The sequence below is a fragment of the Mirounga angustirostris genome, unplaced genomic scaffold (assembly GCF_029215605.1).
Source record: "Mirounga angustirostris isolate CCGP_5_RB_7025 unplaced genomic scaffold, mMirAng1.0.hap1 SCAF_8, whole genome shotgun sequence".
Lineage (NCBI taxonomy): Eukaryota > Metazoa > Chordata > Mammalia > Carnivora > Phocidae > Mirounga > Mirounga angustirostris.
In genome coordinates, this window is record NW_026991716.1 from 101485952 (window position 1) to 101506471 (window position 20520).

At 35.7% G+C, this 20520-nt stretch overlaps 1 protein-coding gene across 6 annotated transcripts in view; it reads right to left on the bottom strand.

Annotated features, from left to right (window-relative positions):
* GOPC (golgi associated PDZ and coiled-coil motif containing) overlaps nt 1-20520 on the bottom strand; it is a 50229-nt gene that overhangs the window by 16306 nt on the left and 13403 nt on the right. For 4 of the 6 annotated variants that reach the window (XR_010413745.1, XR_010413744.1, XM_064598042.1 and 1 more), the window contains exons 2-7: nt 11641-11805; nt 10064-10087; nt 6748-6923; nt 5536-5701; nt 2678-2773; nt 1057-1221 (exon numbers count right to left, since the gene is read on the bottom strand). Coding sequence is in view for 4 of the 6 variants with exons in the window: in XM_064598042.1 (XP_064454112.1) it covers nt 1057-1221; nt 2678-2773; nt 5536-5701; nt 6748-6923; nt 10064-10087; nt 11641-11805 (792 nt within the window). In the remaining 2 variants the exon portion in view is untranslated. The remainder of the gene's footprint in view (nt 1-1056; nt 1222-2677; nt 2774-5535; nt 5702-6747; nt 6924-10063; nt 10088-11640; nt 11806-20520) is intronic. The other 2 variants (XM_045865388.2, XM_054505523.2) reach the window with 2 other exon arrangements.

Consider the following 20520-nt stretch of genomic DNA (forward strand, 5'->3'; position numbering starts at 1 on the left):
CACTCTCGTGCTACTGAATATGGCCAGCTTGGACTGAGAAAACACTAACTGAAAGAGGTTAGGGTTGCATTCTGAGATCTCTCTTAGCAGATAATGCTTATAGATACCATCTGGGGGAGACAGATGGATCAGGTGGTAGTCGTCCATAAAGTTCTAGATTAAAGAATTAGGTCTGTGGGTGACAGTCATGGAGACAGATTTTAGACTTAATATGAGGAAGACCTTCCTAAAAATCAGCAATGTACAACAATAGAATGGACTACTTTATCAACAAGTTCCCCCCAATGTAAATATTTAATTAGTGATATTGTAGAGGTTTATACAAAGTAGAGTTGAACCAATAAGCTATAAATTCACTTTCAGCTTTGAGATTCAATTCTACACTGAGGACCCAACAAACATCTCAATGTACTATCAACATCTAATTTCTTCAACCTTCTTCTTGAAGGAAAAAAAGAAAACAAAACAAAAAACCCATCTTAAGTAAACTTGGTAACAAATAAGACTTGTGGGTATGAATCCCAACTCTATGATTCATTTTCTTTGCAACCTAGAGCAAATCCCTAAGAACCTTAGTTTACTCATTTTAAATAAGAGGGTTGGGCTAAATGATTTCTTAGGACCCTTTCTGTTCTAACATTTATGTCTGTAAAACCAATCTGCTTCTAACATTATGTTTTCTATAATGCCTTCTATTTGTATAGTGTTTTAGTCATTAATGACGTTTTGCTTTCTAAGTACCAGGTCCTGTTCGGAGTACTTTCTATGAATCAACATACTTAATCCTTACAGCTTTCCAATAAGGGCACAGTAGCAGAGCAGAGGATTTAAGTAACTTGCTCGAAGTTATGCAGCTGTGGGAAAAAGCAAGTAAAATCTTCTTCAGTAAATCTGGCTGAATATCTTCTATAAAAGGCCCAAATCAAAGGGAACTAGTATCTATATATAAACACTTTACTACTTAAGAAGCCTCAAGTACTGGAAGTATAAAATCTTCAGTAGATTCAAGAAGAACCAACTGATAGATCCAATTTTAATTACATAAAGGGAACTTACCTGCTGGGAAAGAATGGTTACAGCTTCTTTATGCTTTGTGTCCCTTAGGTTAACTCCATTAACAGCCAGAATAGCATCTCCAACGTGCAGTCCTCCACATCTATCAGCAGGTTGCCCTGGGTGGATCTCAGAAATGAGGATTGGAACACCATGTTCTTTCCCACCCTAACCAAAAAAAAAAAAAAAAAAAAAAGGAAGTCAATTAGTTTACTCTTTTATAGTCACAGACTTTCCTAACAATAAAATATCTTCTTAAAAATACATTTCAATAAGCATCTATCCTGTATAAATGCTGAGTAAAATATTATTTGCTACTTAGGTAATGGTAAATATATTATTACAAGTATCAAACAGTTATCTCTGAATAAAACAATAACATACATGTGCTTTCTAAAACACATTCCAAAGCCAAAAAAAAACCAAATCAAAAAACTACAATCAGCTGAACTCTTTTAAACATAAATAAAAATATTTTAGGTATTAATAGTCCACAGCACTATTAGATTTTATCAAATCTAAATCACTATAATAAGACTTACCATTATTTTATGTCCTACAAAAATCACTGAAAGAGTGTAAGAACAATCTCAATTTCAGAGATATTAAAATGTGAAAAAATATGCAACACAGAATTGATAAAATGCAGTTATTTGGTACCTTTCACCTTTTAGCTTGTGTTATAATTATTTGTGTGTGTGTGTGTATATATATATGTATGTATTATTTGTGTGTGTATGTACATATATATTATTTGTGTGTATGTGTATATATACGTATTATTTGTGTGTGTGTATGTGTATATTTACGTATTATTTGTGTATGTATGTGTATATATATGTAGTATTTGTGTGTGTGCGTGTATATATATATATATGTATTATTTCTTCTAAAATTTATGCTCTTTGAGGGCAGTGCATTCAAAAAGGTAGGTAGGTATTCAATAAATACCCATCAGGTAAACTTCTTATGATAAAAAAAATTTCTACATTAAACAATACCAAAAAGCAAATGAACTTATGCAGTATCCATATATTACCAAATGAAAGACAGAGTAAAGCCATCTTATTCATTCTTCTGGAAAAAAGTACTGTAAGGACAGCAAAATGACTCCAAATATATGTATTTTATAATATGCTGCTCTCAGAAATGTTGCCCAAGACAACTGTTTGTAAAGGCATCAAATTTAGAATGGAAGAATATTTGGACTCAACAGCCAGTGAAATCTGACAACAAAGAAATGAGAACACGAGAAAGATAGCACATACTCTAGAGAAAAGAACAATACAATCGGGAGCCATTTAACATAAAGCAAACAGTCATATCCATTCTCAAAGGTCCTAGAGGCAATCACAGCATATTGTACAAAACTATAACCCAAGTCATAATGAAAATGCTAAATTATGCTTAATAAAGTAATAATTTTACTAAAGTAATAGTTAATAGTCATTAGGAAGATTTACATACAAAAAAAAGTTTACACAAAACTGTTGATGCCCAGGGGAATAAATTTAGTTATTTAGAGAACATATCCAGAATACTTTGTTTCCCAAGGATGTCCAACAGAGGAGCACGATTATACTAGTTAATTATAGAAGAGGAGCCTGGAAGCACTACTTCTTACTGTAATTGAAATGCCAAGGCCTTCATGATCTTCCTTAAGGAGAAGAACTTTTCTAATTGGACCAACACCCTGGCTTTTCTTTAAAGAGTCTTGATCCTTAATGGGGGGATAAAAAGAAGAAAAATTAGAAGAAAAATTAGTACTACTTAAATGATATATCAAATAATGTAAACCCATGCTATATAACTCACTTTTAGAAATCTTCATTAATTTCCTGGAATGCATACACAGTAAAGTGTTAAGAAAATAATTTAACAGATAAAATGGAAAAATGAAAATAGTTTTCTGTTAATATAGCGAATGGATGGATGATTTTCTCACGCTTTTGTCAGTTTCTTTAATTCATCTCCTTTTAAATTGTAGGACATTACAAAGGAAACTATTGCCAGGAATTAATTGGTAAGCAAGTATCTTCAAGAAATAAAAGTAGTAAAATGTTTATTTTCACTAGAAAATATCATAAAGATCTACATCATTTTAACTAATTTGTAGAATTAAAAAAACAAACTGCTAACTGGATCATTAATTACTTTTCATTCTGTTGAGCTCTGGAGTCTACCTCTTAAATAAAGGACTTTGGTCCATAAATTATTCTTTCTCTGGTACCTTTACTCTTTCCTTCTCTGCTAAGCTCCTCCCCCTGTCCAGCATATAAACAAATTCTAAGCCTCTTCCAGCTTTAAATACTGACCATGTGAAAACATAAAACAAAATAAAAACCCTTCAATTATCTACTGTCTTCTTTAGCTACCACCCTCCCTCATCTTTCCTTAACCTTTACACAAAGTTAATCCCTACGATATCTAGTTCCTTGCCTCCTACATCCATTATTCCAGTCACCATAATTAGGGTTTTGCCCCCACCTCCTCTATTAAAACTGTCTTCTCTACAGTCACTGGCAGCCAACATGGCTCTATCTAATGTATACTTTTTAGTCACTATCCTATTTAAACCTTGCAGAAAGTTGATACTGTTCACTACCCCCTTCCTGAAACCCTCTTTTCCTTAGTTTCTATTACACTACCTTACTAGATGGATTGTATCTGACAGCTCCATTTCAGACTCCCTCCTTTGGTGATCCATTTCTTTCCCTCACTCCATAGAAGTTTCTCTCCATCCATGGCCTCCTATTCTTTTTATTTTCTATATACTTCCTTGGGTTATTTAATCAATTCCGTGGTTAGGTTGTAATAGATAATTTACCTAATATTTCTTCAACTCAGACTTCTCCTAAATTCCGGGGTCATATATCCAACTGGATATATTTTGTTTGTCCCAATGGCACCTCGAATACTACATGTCTAAAACAAATCTCATGGGTGCCTGGGTGGCTCAGTTGGTTAAGCGACTGCCTTCAGCTCAGGTCATGATCCTGGAGTCCCGGGATCGAGTCCCGCATCGGGCTCCCTGCTCGGTCGGGAGCCTGCTTCTGCCTCTGACCCTCCCCCCTCTCATGTGCTCTCTCTCTCTCGTTCTCTCTGTCTCAAATAAATAAATAAATAAATAAAATCTTTAAAAAAAATAAATAAAACAAATCTTGTATTTTCCCCCCTCAATCTTCCTTCTCCTCTATTTGCTTTATCAATGAATGCCATCATTTCACTCAATAGCCCACACCAAAAACCTACACTCTTCCTTCTCATTTACCCACATACCCAAAAGCAGTTAATCACCAAGTCTTCTTGATTCTTTTTTTTTTTTTTTAAGTAGGCTCCATGCCCAACATGGGGCTTGAATTCACAACCCTGAGATTGAGTCACATGCTCTACTGACTGAGCCAACCAGGTGCCCCCAACTCTTCTTGATTCTAATTCTCTCAAACCTACCCTTCCTCTCAAATACACTTCCCCTACATTCATCACTTTCTCCCTAAGTTACTACAGTATCTTTCTCATGTATCTTCTTGACTCCAGTTAGGCCCTCTTCCTGGTATATCCTCTTCACTATACCAAATTAATTTTTCAAAGTTATGTTAAATCTTGAGTCCACCATTTTATTAAAAAATCCCATGATTATCAGGCTAAAGTTCACACTCCTTTAGGTAGCATGAAATAACTTTTGCCATCTAGCCACTGCTTGGAATTTAATGGTCCCCAATGGTCCCCAATGTCCTAAGAGAAGACAATGGCGTAAGTGCTTATTGCAATCCCCACTCTTCTCCCACCAATTTCATGTACATGTCAATTCTTCTTACAATACTCTTTACAGAGGGAACAAATACTTGAACTTGTTTAAGGCCATGGTTTATCTGGTACTAAGATATGTAAGCCACCGGGAAGGAGTCAGACACGCTTTTATTATGGGAAGGCTTATATTATCAGACAGCTGTAGTAATGAAATTTAATAAAGATTTACCCAGATAGAAAAGCTCTTGTACAATGGTGGCTACAGATGCAGACAGATGGACACGGATCTCAAATTCCATCTTAATTCAAGACCAAACAGGTGGAAATGTTCATTCAGAAACTACAGTTGAATCTAGTTACCAAAAATTTCCTTTAAGAACTACCCCCAAAATACTTGCCAATTTATTAATACGACCACATGTTCTCTGCTAAGCTTAAAAATTTTTTTTTAAACATGCCTAATCATGATGCAGGAGAATTCTGAAATATGAGCCAAAGTATGAGCAATATGTATTTGCTAGCAATAGTTCAGTTTTCAGAAATATTACTTTCAGGGCATTTCAGGGTAAGTCAACCAAGAACTTCATGTATCTGTTCTAAATACGTTTAATTCCACTTTCCCTTTTTTAAATAATGGTTTTAAATACCACTAGAATAAAAAACATTGAAAGGACTTCTGACTACAGGAAAAAGGAAGAGGTGGAGTGAGAAACAGTAACGAAGCAGACATACGTGGCCTGGAGGGGCCTGCATTGGTCGCTTCAGGTCGTTACGTCCTCTACAGGCTCTGATCACGGTTTTGTGACGATGCAAATGTATTTCAGCTTCCAGCTGGTTCCAGAGCTTATCATGAGCTGGTCCCTTCATATCTCGTCCTAGTAATTGTATTTGTTGGACCCTTTATATTGAGAAAAGAGTAAATTCAGTTAGTTTTTCATTATTACAATTTTTACTACAGAGAGAATTCAAAAAAATTACTGAACACAGTAGCTTCTGCATAAACCTGTTAGTAATAAAACTAATACCTTCAGGAACCTCCTGAGGTCTCTCAGATTTGTAAAATACCAAAGTCTGAAAAAAACAGATGTCTTCAAGAGAGAACTAGTTTTTTTAAAAAAAGAATGAATGAGACCTTTTCTAATCATATCCTTAATTCAAATACATCTAAAAACAATTTTTGAGACTAATATCAATGAATGTGTTTCATGTCTTGCACACAATCAGGGTAGGTCAACAAACAGATACTACTGAATACTAGGTCTTTTTACAAGAGTCTAACTGTACAAAAACATTTCTTTTAATGATAGTTTCTTTTTATAAAATGATTATTTCAATTATGGCAAAAGTTATTAGAAAATGTGCACTTCAACAGGATATAAATTATTTTTATTTGCTCCACATCAGTTCTTAATGTGATGTCAAAACAATGAGTAAAAATTTATTATTTACCAAAAATAATAAATCACCAAAGTCTGTGAATAATTAACTGTAAAAAATTAATGCAAGCAGAACTTTTTATTATTATGATAAAGTCACTGTCATTCCAATGTGTCTGGAAGTTCAAGAAAGATTATGTTTCAATGATCACAGAAAGAATTCCTTACGGAAGTCATGCTGTACATGTGAACATCATCTTTTACGGTTTCAAGGCAGGAAATGGCTGAAAAGTGCAGATCTAGCGTTATTAGCATTTCAAAATAAGTTCCTATCAGTGTGTGTGTGTGTGTGTGTGTATGTGTATAAACCAGAAATACTTATGTAGTATGGCTAAATAGATCTGCAATATATAATGCTATCAATATTAAGTTAACAATAGCAAGCTATAACCAACTGTAAAATATCTCTTAAAAATTAATGTTTCATTTACCACAAGAGGTTAAGAGTCAACCTCATTAAATATCCAATTTGTTACCTAAGAGTACCACGTACTCATTTTTTACACACCTTCCTGCTAGTTCCTTATCCAAGTACTTGGCAGCCAGTCTTGCCCCATAAACTTCAGCCTGGAGAACAGCTATATGTCTACGAAGGGCTTCATTCTCTTTTCTCAACAACTTCACTTCAGCTTCAAGTTGAGCTTCTTTCATTTTTTCTTTTTTGTTTGCTTCAAGTTCTCTCTCCTATTTTAATTAAAAAACAAAAACAAAAAAAACACAGTGTAAGGAAAATACTTTTAAGGCTTTTTGGCAACAGACCATGTTCCTCAAAATACATAAAAGCGCACACAGTCTATAATACCAACAATGAAAGCATATGATAAGAGTTACCACTTCATTTCCATAAAATGGGACACACAAGCAAAGATTTGGATCCAATTCTTTTTAACTAGTACCAGAAGGTGTTGGGACCACTTCCACATAAGATAATTCTATGCTTTGGGGTACTCTGATACCGAGGATACTAAGAGAATTAGTCTTCTCCAAGCTCATGTCATCATATACTAATAGGAGTGGTTTCAATGAATGCATCTGCTCTCTATTTACTTTCTAAAAATGAGTCAAGAAACTAGACTAAAATAAAAATAATCACTCTGGTGGTTGTACCCAAAGATTTAATTAACTTTAATGCAAAAGTTCTTTTTTGTTGTTGTTTTTGTTGTTTTTAATTATTTTATTTTTTAAAGATTTTATTTATTTATTAGAGAGAGAGCAAAAGCAGGGAGAGTGGCAGGCAGACGGAGAAGCACGCTCCCTGCTGAGCAAGGAGCCTGATGCGGGACTTGATCCCAGGACCCTGGGATCATGACATGAGCCAAAGGCAGACGCTTAACCGACTCAGCCACCCAGGTATCCCTAATGCAACAATTCTATAAACAAGTCAAAATCCTTCAGTTACATATATAGATTCTATAGCTAATTTACCTTAGAGGACTATAAGAAACTACACTGTTTAAATTAGAACAGATACTCCAATTTTTTAAAGAATGTTTGATGGTCATGGAACAATGCTGGTAACAAATGCATTGAAACATTGACACATTAAAAAAATTCTCTACTTAAGCATATCTATGGTGTAGATTATCACTGAATTTGGGGATCTGATTCATCTATCTGTCCATATGTCAAAGCGAGTGAAGTTAAAATGAATGTTTGCAGAGGAAAACAGGGCCTCACCTGCCTTCTATGAGGTAGAATGGGCATCCATTTTTAGCACTCATAAAAGGATGCCATCCTATGCTCCACTTGGTAGATAATCCATATATGTGAATTACAGGTGTTAGCCAGAGTATAAAACCGCAAGATCTTTGCCATCCAATTTTTACCATAAGCTTACACATGAGAAATAATGTTCAATTTACCTTAAAAGTATAAAGTACAGTGTGTCTATTCCTATAAGTCAGGGGTGACGAATGTAAATGCCTTCAGGACCCAAGCACAGGACAGATAGGCCGATATAAGACAAAGTAGAGTGGAAAATGGAAGGTACAAAATCTTGCCTAAAGGCAGTCAAATTCAAATACACACACAAACTCTGTGGCTAAACAAAACTCTTCTGAGAGGTGAATAAGGGCCCTGATAGATATTTTAAGTGTTATTTCTGGATCAAGAAAACTATCCAAACACTGTAAACTTCCATTTGTCCTGAGCAGAAGTGTTTTCACTGCCTTACAGAACTGCTTTTACTGACTCACTGATACACAGAATCTATAAATCTTGTGAAAATGTGGCTGTATTTGTTGACGAGATGTGGAAGACACTGTTCATGTCCACTTTGTGAGACTTAAATAAAGATCTAGCTGAGCACCAGAAAAAAACGTTTCTCTTGAGCAAACTGCAAGTGATACTGTTTCTATTATATGGGTACTGATTATTGTAATTATTTCCCTTTTTATTCTGGATATTAAAAAGCTGAGAAACAAATTTAAACAAACTTCTAACAATTCTGGAATATATTTTGGTACTAATTTAACTGTCTGCTTTGGTCTACTGTTTTGACAACAAGTATATCAATAAATGATACAGCTAAACACCAATATATGATATATTCAAATACAAGGCAGTGAGTACCACTTAAACACACACAAAAAAATACAAGCTAAAATGAGTAAGTACCAAGTGGTAGATGTATTTATCACCTCTTTGATTAAAAATATTTGTTATTATAAACAGAGGAAGATTAATTAGCAGGCTTTTTCAACTTCTGTAAAAAAATATAACCATTAGACCATAATTTCTAGATATTGTTTTTCAAGAATTTTAAGGACTAATAATTTAGAATCCTCCTTTTTCAACAACTTCGGAATTACTAAAATCGTAATTTATTTCAGAACCTATTTCCTAAAAGGCAAGTAGCAGTTCCAAAAAACCCCATAGTTTGGATGTGTTTTTCAGATGCTGTTTTTCACAAAAAGAGTTCCCAGAAGACCAAGTATTCTTTGGTTTATGGACTAAATAAACTTTACGTTGAGAATTATCTACTTACAATTACTTTGAAGAGCTGTTTATACAATGTTTATGAAATGTGAGAAACACATATTAAGTCACCATTTTGCTTTCATGATTCAAACCCCTAATGAATCTGACAAACCCTCCGGCCTGAAAATAACATCTGCAAGCACGAATAGGACTAAGAAAACTGAAATTAATCACTCTCAGTTTTAAAGAAAAAATATGTATCTTTAGTTAACTTGTTTAATAGGTAATAAGCAAGAAGCTCATTTTGTATTCAGAGCGCCAAACAGCATTATTTTCCAAAGAAATAAAGCCATAAGACAAACTGGAACCTGATTATTAAGAATTTATATATTGTTATTTTCTAAAATAAGTTCTGGTAAAGAGTTTCAAAATTCAGTTGTTTCAAATGCCACACAATTATTCCAAGACTGCTACTAAAAAGTTATAATACATGCAGTGGATGAATAAGAAACCAACATGCACATTCTTTCTCTCAGGATAAACTCAAATAGGAAAAGAGGAAAAAGCTAGGTCTGCTTAATGTATCTTCCAAATACTCAAGTGGGAAAACCAATTGCTCTTTTGAAGTAGAGGTTTGAGCAAATTACAAGGCTCAGAAGTTGTCAATAATTGACGGGTTCTGCAAATAATGGTTATAAATCACAAACAAAAGAAAAATCTTTAACAGCATGTAGTGAGAAGAGAGCAATGGGCCACCAACTGAACTTTTCAGGTACTGGCAGATTAAAAAACTATCATCATGAACATCATTTCCAAATACAAAGTAACAACATGTAATACGCAAGTAAGACACTAAGAACACTTCAGCATGACATATTAAAGCAAAACAGAAATAACATACTTACCAACTCCTCCACAGAGGGGACAGACTTAAGATATAAGAAAAAAGTTTGATAATTAGAAAAATATCAAACAAATGAATTTATCTAGTGGTATAATCATTATAAGGAAAATTCCCGTATGCTGAATATCATTTGGGTAAAGTTCTTTAGAACAAATATATTTGCAAATCCATAAGCAACAGTAACTACGTAAGTGTTAGATTAAAACTTTTTGTTTCACCAAAATTCGTCAACCTACCTGGTTCCGTGCCTTTCCACTACAGCACCCTGTTTCAGATCTAATGTTAAAATTTCAAGTAAATTCTTTTCTAGTGAAAAAGTACATTGTTTCTCAATGTTAACATCAAACATCCCAAAGAAGCCTCGAGAAATCTGACTCATTTCAGTTAAACAAGGTTACTAACTTAGATTCATAGAATTTCTGAAATTAAAAGGTTTAAGGAGAATGTAAATATTCCATTAAATAAATTCTAACATCAGTATTAGAAACCAATCAAATGAAATTAACTGAAATCAAGTAAAACTTAAAAATGTATGACTATCATCATCATCATTTCATCTCCTGCCTCTCCCAAGCTGTATCTGTCTTATTGCTGTGTCCCCTATGGTCAGCAAAGTGTCTGGCACAGAGTGCACAATAAATACACAGGAGATTAAGCTGAAATGAAACTTTAAAAAATTTTCTACTTAAACAACCTGTATTAAGAGGGCAAAGGCTAATTATGGAAAATGTATATAATGAGTATTATACAAACATCACAGAATGTTCAGTGGCAGGAAAAATGCTTATAAGAGCCACAGAAAAATGTACTCCTGGTTGGCACCTAATTCCATTTTCCCCTTCTTCCTTATTAACAGAACTCTAGTTTGACTGGAGGTGGCCATGTCACCAACTAAAAGGCTGAAATGCAAGCCAGGAGTGCCAATGAGATGGCTAACTGGATGGGCAAAAATCGCTGAGGAGGATTTCATGAAAAGTTCTTTAAAGAAGGCTAATGCAGCCTGGAAGCATCCTTTTGCCCTTTTCTTAGATTCTTCCTTCTTCCTGCCTGCAATGAAGAAATCCTAAGGACGGAAACCATGAGCTAAAAACGGCAGAACACAACAACAAAAAGCACCGATATACCTAGGTATCTATAGGGCTATCATATCAGCTCCAGACTACCTATCTCGGGACTTGGGAGAAAATAATTTGTACTAATCAAGAATAATCCCAGTGTTATTTGGATTTCTGTTATATGCAGCCGAACTTAATCCTAACTGATCCAATAGGGCAAAAAAAAAAAAAAAAAAAAAAAGTGTACATGTTATAATCACAAATATCTTTTAAATATATTTACACAGAAACTTTCGAATAGGAAAAAAATCCTATTCTAAGTATCAACTGCCTATTGGTATTATCACTTCTCACCCCTAGGGGATGAGACTGTGGATGATCATAAAGATCTTTACATTTTCTGCGTTTTCTAAATTTCCCACAATGAGCACATATTACCTTCTATATTCAAAGCCTCATTAAAAACTGTCCTCTTCACCCTCTAAAATACATGTAAGTATATGTTACCTTCTAAACTACTTACCAGTTTTGCCTTAATGGTACCAGAGTCAACACTCTGACCAGTTTTAGCATGGAGCTGAAGCTGGATAGAGTGCAGCTGTAAAAGCTGATCATGGACTTCTTTCTCCAACACAACTTTCTCTGCCTGGGTCTCTGTCAGTTCAGATTTCAGATCCACCAACTGAGCCTTATAAAACAACAACAATGAAAAACATCAAGTAAGCTAATTTTCTTTATTTTGACTCTAATAATTATTCAAAGATGACACAGAAAGACTACCTTTAAAATGAACAGATGAACACCAGAATGAATAGACGAACTGAGTTATAAGACATCCAACTAAACAGTCATAAATTCAATAGCACACGTAAGTTATGTGAGTGGCAAGAGAACTAACTCTACCAGAAAGAGTATCTTCTTTTTTTAAAATAAAGTTTGTTTGTTTGTTTGTTTATAATCTCTACACCCAATGTGGGGCTCATACTCAAAATCCTGAGATCAAGAGTCCCATGCCCTTCCAACTGAGCCAGCCAGGCACCCCCATAAACAGTATCTCCTAATAACACAGAATGCTATTTCCATTTTACTTTGCTTACTTGAAGAAGGCTTTTCACTGTTTCACCTTTACCTACAAAGTTTATGAAAATATAAACATATGGGATGGTTCATCATCCTTAGAGATAACATGTGCCACAGTGGTCCACTAACATTAATGGTGTATCAAAGGTGAGGCAAGTGGCCACCCCAGAGAATACTAGCCCGTATCAACCAACCCATTATCAAGTAATTATTTTAGGTGCTAAGGTAGGAGCCACTGAGGTCACAATGGGCCTAAATATCAGAGTTAACTGTAAGCTACAGTTCTGCCATAGCAGAACAACTCCTCGGAACCACTTATCCATTCAAGCTGAAGTTTTAATTTTCACAATTAATGTGTTTTACAATTGTGCACAGGATGTGTTTCTTGTGGGTCTGGTCTTCCTAAGTGGTCAACAGATTAAAGTTCAAGCCTGGTGATGGGTATTAAAGAGGGCATGTATTGAATGGAGCACTGGGTGTTATACGCAAACAATGAATCATGGAACATTACGTCAAAAACTAATGATGTAATGTATGGTGATTAACATAACATAATAAAATAAATTTTAAAAAAAGGCCTGACTTTTCTATTTAATTCAACATAATTGTACTAAGCATCAAGGGGCTCAGAACTATGCCAACTCAGTGAGAAAAGAATTGTGGAAAATATGTTTAAAATTATAGATGATAACTATTTATGTCTTGGAAAAGCTTTCTTATCAACTGAGGTGATATAAATGCAAGCCAACTAAAGAAAAATGTGGCAAGTTACAGATATATTTAGAATTGGTCATCCCAAGGAATTCAAAGCAAAGGAAGGCTTAAAGAGGGTTAGTGAGGGAAAGAGAGTTCAGAAGTGCTTTGAAGTTAAATGACAAGGACAAAATAGAAGTAGTAAAGAAGGGGTGCCTGGGTGGCTCAGTCACTAAGCGTCTGCCTTCGGCTCAGGTCATGATCCCAGGGTCCTGGGATTGAGCCCCGCATCAGGCTCCTGCTCCACGGGAAGCCTGCTTCTCCCTCTCCCACTCCCCCTGCTTGTGTTCCCTCTCTCGCTGTGTCTCTCTCTGTCAAATAAATAAAATCTTTAATTAAAAAAAAAAAAAGTAGTAAAGCAGTCCAGAGATGGAAAGAAGACTAGCAGAAGCAGAGAGAAACCTGAAGCAACTTAGGTAAATTCTCTGGGTACAGCGACCAAAGGACTGAAATGCATCTCTACCAACTGCACCAATCAGTACCTAGTACATAAAAGACGTTCAATAAATATCTTTAAGTTGAAATGAATTCTAAGACTAGCCCTGTACTTCCAGATAAATCACTGTCTTCGCTGGTTTCCCCAATTTTAAAACAGGGATAATATCCATGGCTTTGACTATTCTCCTAAGATTATTAATCTTATACATGAAAGCACTTACTAGAATATGAAGATGTTATTATCAAGGAGTTTAGACTACTCAGAGAAGTTCTCTATTGACAGAATGCCCAAGACTGGATAGGAAAGTGAAATTGGATAAATGACTAGCTCTGGATGAAAGACCAAAACTGAGATCTAATCCCACTGGAAATCACTGCATGCTCTCAATGACGTTCTTGGTTTTGTTTTAATGACGCTTTATTGAGATATAATTCCTGTACCATAAAATGCACTCTTTTAAGGTGTATGATTGAGCAGTTTTTAGTATACTCATAGAGTTATGCAACCATCATCACTGTATAACTTTGAAACATTTTCTTCAATGGACATTTTAGCGACATGTTATTTGCAGGAAAGGTGAAGATAGGGACATTAGCAATACCCTATTGTAGCTTTCCAAATGATGATATAATGGTAACTTTGTAAATGGAAATAAAGCATTTCACAATGCTGAAAGGAAATTGTTGGCAACACAGATTGGATGTCCAGTGGAAAATTAGATCAACAATGACAAATATTTCAAGCTTAGAGAATAGTGAAGCCATTGAAGGAAATAGTAAGATCAGGATGGTAGCTTATGTAGACAAGAGGGAGGAAGACAGATGAATTAAGTTTTAAACATGTTTGATTTTTGTCAGCCATGATATAATCAACAGGAACTATCCCACGGAATGTTGAAAATAAAAAAAAAAAAAAGTGATAAATTGGGACTAGGGTTGGCACAAGGAACACAGAGATAGGAATTTATATCCTAAGACTGAATTAGAGGGAAAACAGATGGCCAAGGACTGGGGCTTGGGTAACAACCAGAGGTAGAAGAAAAGAGGTGGCATGCTGTAAATATAAACCAAAATGTTTCATAATATAAACACTGTTGCATCTTGCTTGTGTTACTTCTTAGACATCACTCCGTATCAGAAGAACTTCCTCATCCCTTTTTATAATGTTTTTATTCATGTATAACTTACATCAGAGAAGTACACACATGATGAATTCCAGAAAATAAACTTACCTATTTAACTACCACCTAGATAAAGAAATAGGACAGTACTAGCACTCGAGGACTCTCCTTGTGGCTCTTTCCCAATCATTACCTCCACTTTATCCACAGACATAACTATTAGAGTAATACCCTGAATTCTAACATCACAACTAGTTTTGCCTGTTTTTGAATATAACATAAATAGAATCATATGGTATGCATTCACTCATGCCTGGCCTTTGCCTTAAGATTATGTTTATGAGATTCATTCATGTTTTGTATAGCTACAGCTCATTCATTTTCACTACTACATAGTATTCACTAAATGAATATACCAAAATTTATCATTTTCATTCTTTTTGATGGATATTTATGCTGTTTTCCAGTTTTTGACTATTAAATTGATATTGGTATGAACCTGTCTTTTGGTACATATGGAAAACAGTTCTGTTGAGTGTGTATCTAGGAGGAAAATTGCTGGTTTACAATGTATGACTACGTTAAACCTTGGCAAATAAGGCCAGTTTTCCAAGTGATTGTGTAACTGACATGCCCACCATTTATGAAAACTCAAGCTTCACATCCTTGCCTTCACTTGGCACTGTCAATCTTTTTACTTTTAGCTATTCTGGTAGGAATACAGTGGAATTCCATCATGATTTTAATTAAACCTTCTTGATTACTAATCTTAGTAACTAATTAGTAATTACTAATTATTCAGTAATCTTATTTACTAATTCTTCTTTACTAATAAGGTTAATCACCCTTTTCATGTTTATTGGCCATCTGGATATTCTGTTTTGTGAAGTGCCTATCAAGTCTCTTGCCTATTTTTCTACAGGATTATCTATTTTTTTCTTATTCTTGCAAGCACACTCTCTCTCCCCCTCCCTCCAAACACACACACACACACACACATACAATTATGAGTAGGGGAATGGGCAAAAAAGGGTGAAGGAGAATGAAAGGTACAGGCCTTCACTTATAGAATGAGTAAGTCACAGGATGAAAGGTACAGCATAGGGAATATAGTCAATGGTATGATAGTAGCACTATATGGTGAAAGAGGATTGCTACACTTATGCTGAGCAGAGCAGAGCATATTGAGTTGTTGAATCATTATGCTGTACACCTGAAACTAATGTAACATTGTGTCAACTATACTTCAGTTTTTAAAAAAAAAGATTTAGATGCTAAAAGAAATAATTATGCTAGTAGTCGACTCTGTTCTTTAAATATAATAAACATATGCAAGATATTAAAGTAGGACTTCATTTCCGTTGCCTTCTAAAACGGTATGTAACAGTTTTCACACAGTATCTTTCACAAATACTCCTAACTGAAAAACTTAGAAAAGAAAAAAAAAAACTTACATGTATGATAAATGTGTTATAGATTTTCTTCCATTTAACAAAAAATATGCCTACCAAAAAAACTATAAACATTTAAAATCACCTTTTACTAGACAATGTTCAATACAACTTGAAGATTGCTCCTTTAAAGTACAAATAAGTCTTGGGGTGCCTGGGTGGCTTAGTCGGTTAAACATCTGCCTTCGGCTCAGGTCATGATCTCAGGTCCTGGGATCAAGCCCCACATTGGGCTCCCTGCTCAGCGGGGAGTCTGCTTCTTCTTTTCCCTCTTCCCCCCACCTCATGCTCTCTCTCTCACAAATCTTTAAAAATAAGCTTTGTCTGGGAAGTCAAAAAAAAACACCAAAAACTCAAAACCCTATAGGTTTTTATAGTCTTTGAAACAAAGTAATCACAAAAGGAAAACAAATATTTGAATACTATACATTCTTTTTGAGCAGTATGAAGCTTATACTAAAGTGAACCTACACCCAGAAATAGTTTAAAATAAGCCATTTAATCTATCACAACTCTTACCTCTTCTTTCATTACAGTGACTTTCATTCTGCATTTGTCTTACTATTTCTTTATAGTGTTGTCTAATACATTCCTCTCCGCAGATCTGGAATATATTCCTCTATGTAGATCTATAACTGGAAATTAGATCTAAAGGTTTAACTAGGGGTGCCTGGCTGGCTCACTCAGTAGAGCACGTGACTCTTGATCCTGTGGTTGTGTGAGTTTGAGCCCCATGCTAGGTGTAGAGAGAACTTAAAAATTAAAAAAAAAAAGGTTTAATTAGATTTACTTAATTAAATCTTTGTGACAAGGGGTATACTATGTGTTTCAATAGGCATATAGTGTCTGGTGGTCCCAAACCAAAAATCTCATGAGTTATTAATAACGGAGTAAAACTCCTAGAGTTAAGAAAGAAGAGGCGTAAGTGGTGTTCATTAATTAATTTGGCAGACAAATATTTAAGTCAGAAATGATTATAATTTTAAAAGGGCAAGGAAAACAGGGTAGTACACAGGTCTTTTCAATGTGGCCTATTACAAACATGGATTCTTAAGTCGAATAATTTCTCAAGAAGTTGACCAACTTAAAAAATAAGTAAAAGTCCTTTACAAAGAGAAGATGCAGATGTTAAAATTCGAAGCCCAGGCTCTCTGCTCCTCCTCGTTCAACAGACAGTTGCATCTTCTTGTGCAGTGCCGGCGTGATTTGGATTTGGCCATCTTGGGCACCTGGTTACCAGGACTGCTCTTAACTCTGGCAAAGCTGACATTGTTGCCATCAACAACCCCTTCACTAACCTCAACTATATGCTCTATATGTTCCAGTATGACTTCAACCATGGCAAATTCAATGGCATGGTCAAGGGCTGAGAACAGAAAACTTGTCATCAATGGAAAGCCCATCTCCATCTTCCAGGTGGGAAATCCCTCCAGCATCAAATAGGGTGATGCTGATGCTGAGTATGTTGTGGAATCCACTGGTGTCTTTACTACCACGGAGAAGGCTGGGGCTCACTTGAAGGGTGGGGCCAAGAGGGTCATTACCTCTGCCCCCGTTGATGATGGCCCATGTTTGTGATGGGCATGAACCATGAGAAGTATGACAACTCCCTCAAGACTGTCAGCAATGCCTCCTGTACCACCAACTGCTTGGCCCCCATCCAAGATCATTCATGACAACTTGGGCAACAGGAAAAGACTAATGACACAGTCCATGCCATCAATACCACCAAGAAGACCGTGGATGGCCCCTCTGAGAAGCTGCGGCGTGATGGCTGAGGGGCTGCCCAGAACATCATCCCTGCTTCTACAGCCAAGGATGGAGGCAAGGTTATCCAGGAGCTGAATGGGAAACTCACTGGTTTGGCTTTCCATGTCCTCACCCCTAATGTGTCAGTCATCGATCTGACCTGCTGCCTAAAGAAAGCTGCCCAATATGATGATATCAAGAAGATGGTGAAGCAGGCATTGGAGGACCCCCTCAAGGGTATCCTGGGCTCCACTGAGGACCAGGTTGTCTCCTGCAACTTTAACAATGGCACCCACTCTTTCACCTTCAGTGCGGGGACTGGCATTGCCCTCAATGACCACTGCGTTCAAGCTCATTTCCTGGTATGACAATGAATTTGGCTATAGCAGCCAGGTGGTAATCTTATGGTCCACATGGCCTCTAAGAAGTAAGAGCCCCCAGGACCACCAGCCCCAGTGAGAGCACCAGAGGAAGACACAGAAGCCCTCAGCTGCTGGAAGAGTCCTTGCTCCAAATCATCCCCTAGTACAATGAGAATCTCTTGACCTTAACAAGTTCCATCCTAGACCTTCTGAAGAAGGAGCGGGGCTTAGGGAGCCCCACTTTGTCATGTATATCAATAAAGTACACTATATCTACCCAGAAAAATAAAGTAAAATAAAATTCAAAGCCCAATTTTATTTTTCAAACAAGTATTTCAAATTCACTCTAAATTTAGTAATATTAAATAACTCATTTCTTGTCCATGATGTAAGCATTTTAGCTGCTAAGAAAACAGTCATTGATAAGTTTTATGTCAAGATTAGAAATTTCCATATTTTATTTAATGGTTACCTTCCTAATATCACCAAATTTTAGAATTTAAAGAGATCTTAGAGAACATAAAGACAATAATGATGACAATTAGTATTTACATAATGAAACCAAGGCCAATCAAAATTGTTTTTATATCCAGGGCTACCCAACTGCTCAGCAGCAAAACAGCACTTTGAACCCAATTACTCGCAGGGCAAGGCAATGGAAGTGTTATCAAGCAGCTGGCCATAAGGAGAAAAAAATGTGTTTCTATAGTTACAATACATATGTTTCACTTACTAACAATATTCACAGCTACCACAAAGCAAGCATCTATATACCATATGGCAGGCATATACACACCATACATTATCTGTAATTCCTACTCTCCAACTTCTTTCTTAATAGTTAAGGAAACGGGAAGTCAGAGTTTAAATGATTTGCCCCAAATCACATAGTTAATAAGTAACAGACTCAAAATCAGCCTGACCATAAAAAAGCCTGAGTATTTTTCACCTGACTGTCTTACTTTGGGAACACTAGAACTAGTAAAGAGTGAAAGTTTAAAGGAAACAGCTAATTTCAACCTTCAACTCTTACTTAAAATTTTCAAGCGAGATCCCAAAAATGCTTTAAAAAGCAAAATTGAGGGCCCCTGGGTGGCTCAGATGGTTGGGCGTCTGCCTTTGGCTCAGGTCATGATCCCAGGGTCCTGAGATTGAGTCCCGCATCGGGCTCCCTGCTCGGCGGGGAGCCTGCTTCTCCCTCTGCCTCTCTCTCTCTGTCTCTTATGAATAAATAAATAAAATCTTTAAAAAAAAAAAAAGTAAAATCGAAAACAGTTAAAAACTATGTTAAATACAGTCTTAATTTGGGAAACAATCGTTTCACTTTCCTACATTTGATCTTGAAGATTCATTTATAGAAAAAATAAAATACTGGTTAGCCCGGTAATGGGTATTAAGGAGGGCACGTACTGCATGGAGCACTGGGTGTTATACGAAAACAATGGATCGTGGATCACCACATCAAAAACCAATGATGTATTGTATGGTGACTAACATAACATAATAAAATTTAAAAAAAGAAAAAAGATTTAGATTAACATACTTAAAAAAAAAAAGAAAAAAGAAAATAGAGCTAACCATCAAGACACTCTTTCCCTAGACAGTAAGGATAAAATGATCTTATTCCAGGAGGTCTCTGGGCCTTACTTAGGACCATGGCCTTCACTACACCCAAGCCATTAAATCAATGGTGAGATTTTCTAAAGTAATAATTCTCAGCAAGTGGTCCAGCTGGAATGGAGTGTGGAGACAGATGAAAATCGAGGCGTATTTCGCAAAGTAGGAATGAAGTATTCCCAAAAAAGAAAAAGACAGAGAAGCAGTCTATCTAACATTAGAACGTTATCATCACCACTTATTTGTATTTAATGGAGCTGTTACTTTTCTATTTTTCATCTCACACTCTTTCAAACATCCAAACTTTTCCAACAAGATAATTCCTTTCTAAAATAATCCGTCACTACTGGATTCCACTGTGTGACACCAAAATCAAAGGAATTTTTTATTTTGAGTTTCCTATTTTTCCACTTTGTCTAGACCTTAATCGTCTGTCCATGTTATCTTCTAAAAATACACAACAGTTGTATTTTTTTCTTTCTAAACATTAGCTAGTTTTTATTTAAGAGTCTCGTGGATAAAAATGCCAATTAGTTTGCCTTAAGCACCCCTCAAAAACCTCTAGTTCAGGAGAGGATCAAACTAAGACAAGAAACTAGCAAACATCATATTGTATGGCAGGGAACTTGGATCTAGATCAGTCATTAGTTTCAGCGTGTCATTCAGCTCTTTTGGTAACACATTTTAGAGGGCCCAACCTAAGTACCTAAACAAATCTGGTAAAATATCTTTATTTTGCACATGAAGAAACTGAGGCCCAAAAAGATTAGGTGAGTTGTCCCAAATTACAAATGGCATTAAAACACAGACCTTCTGACATTCTGTGTAATCC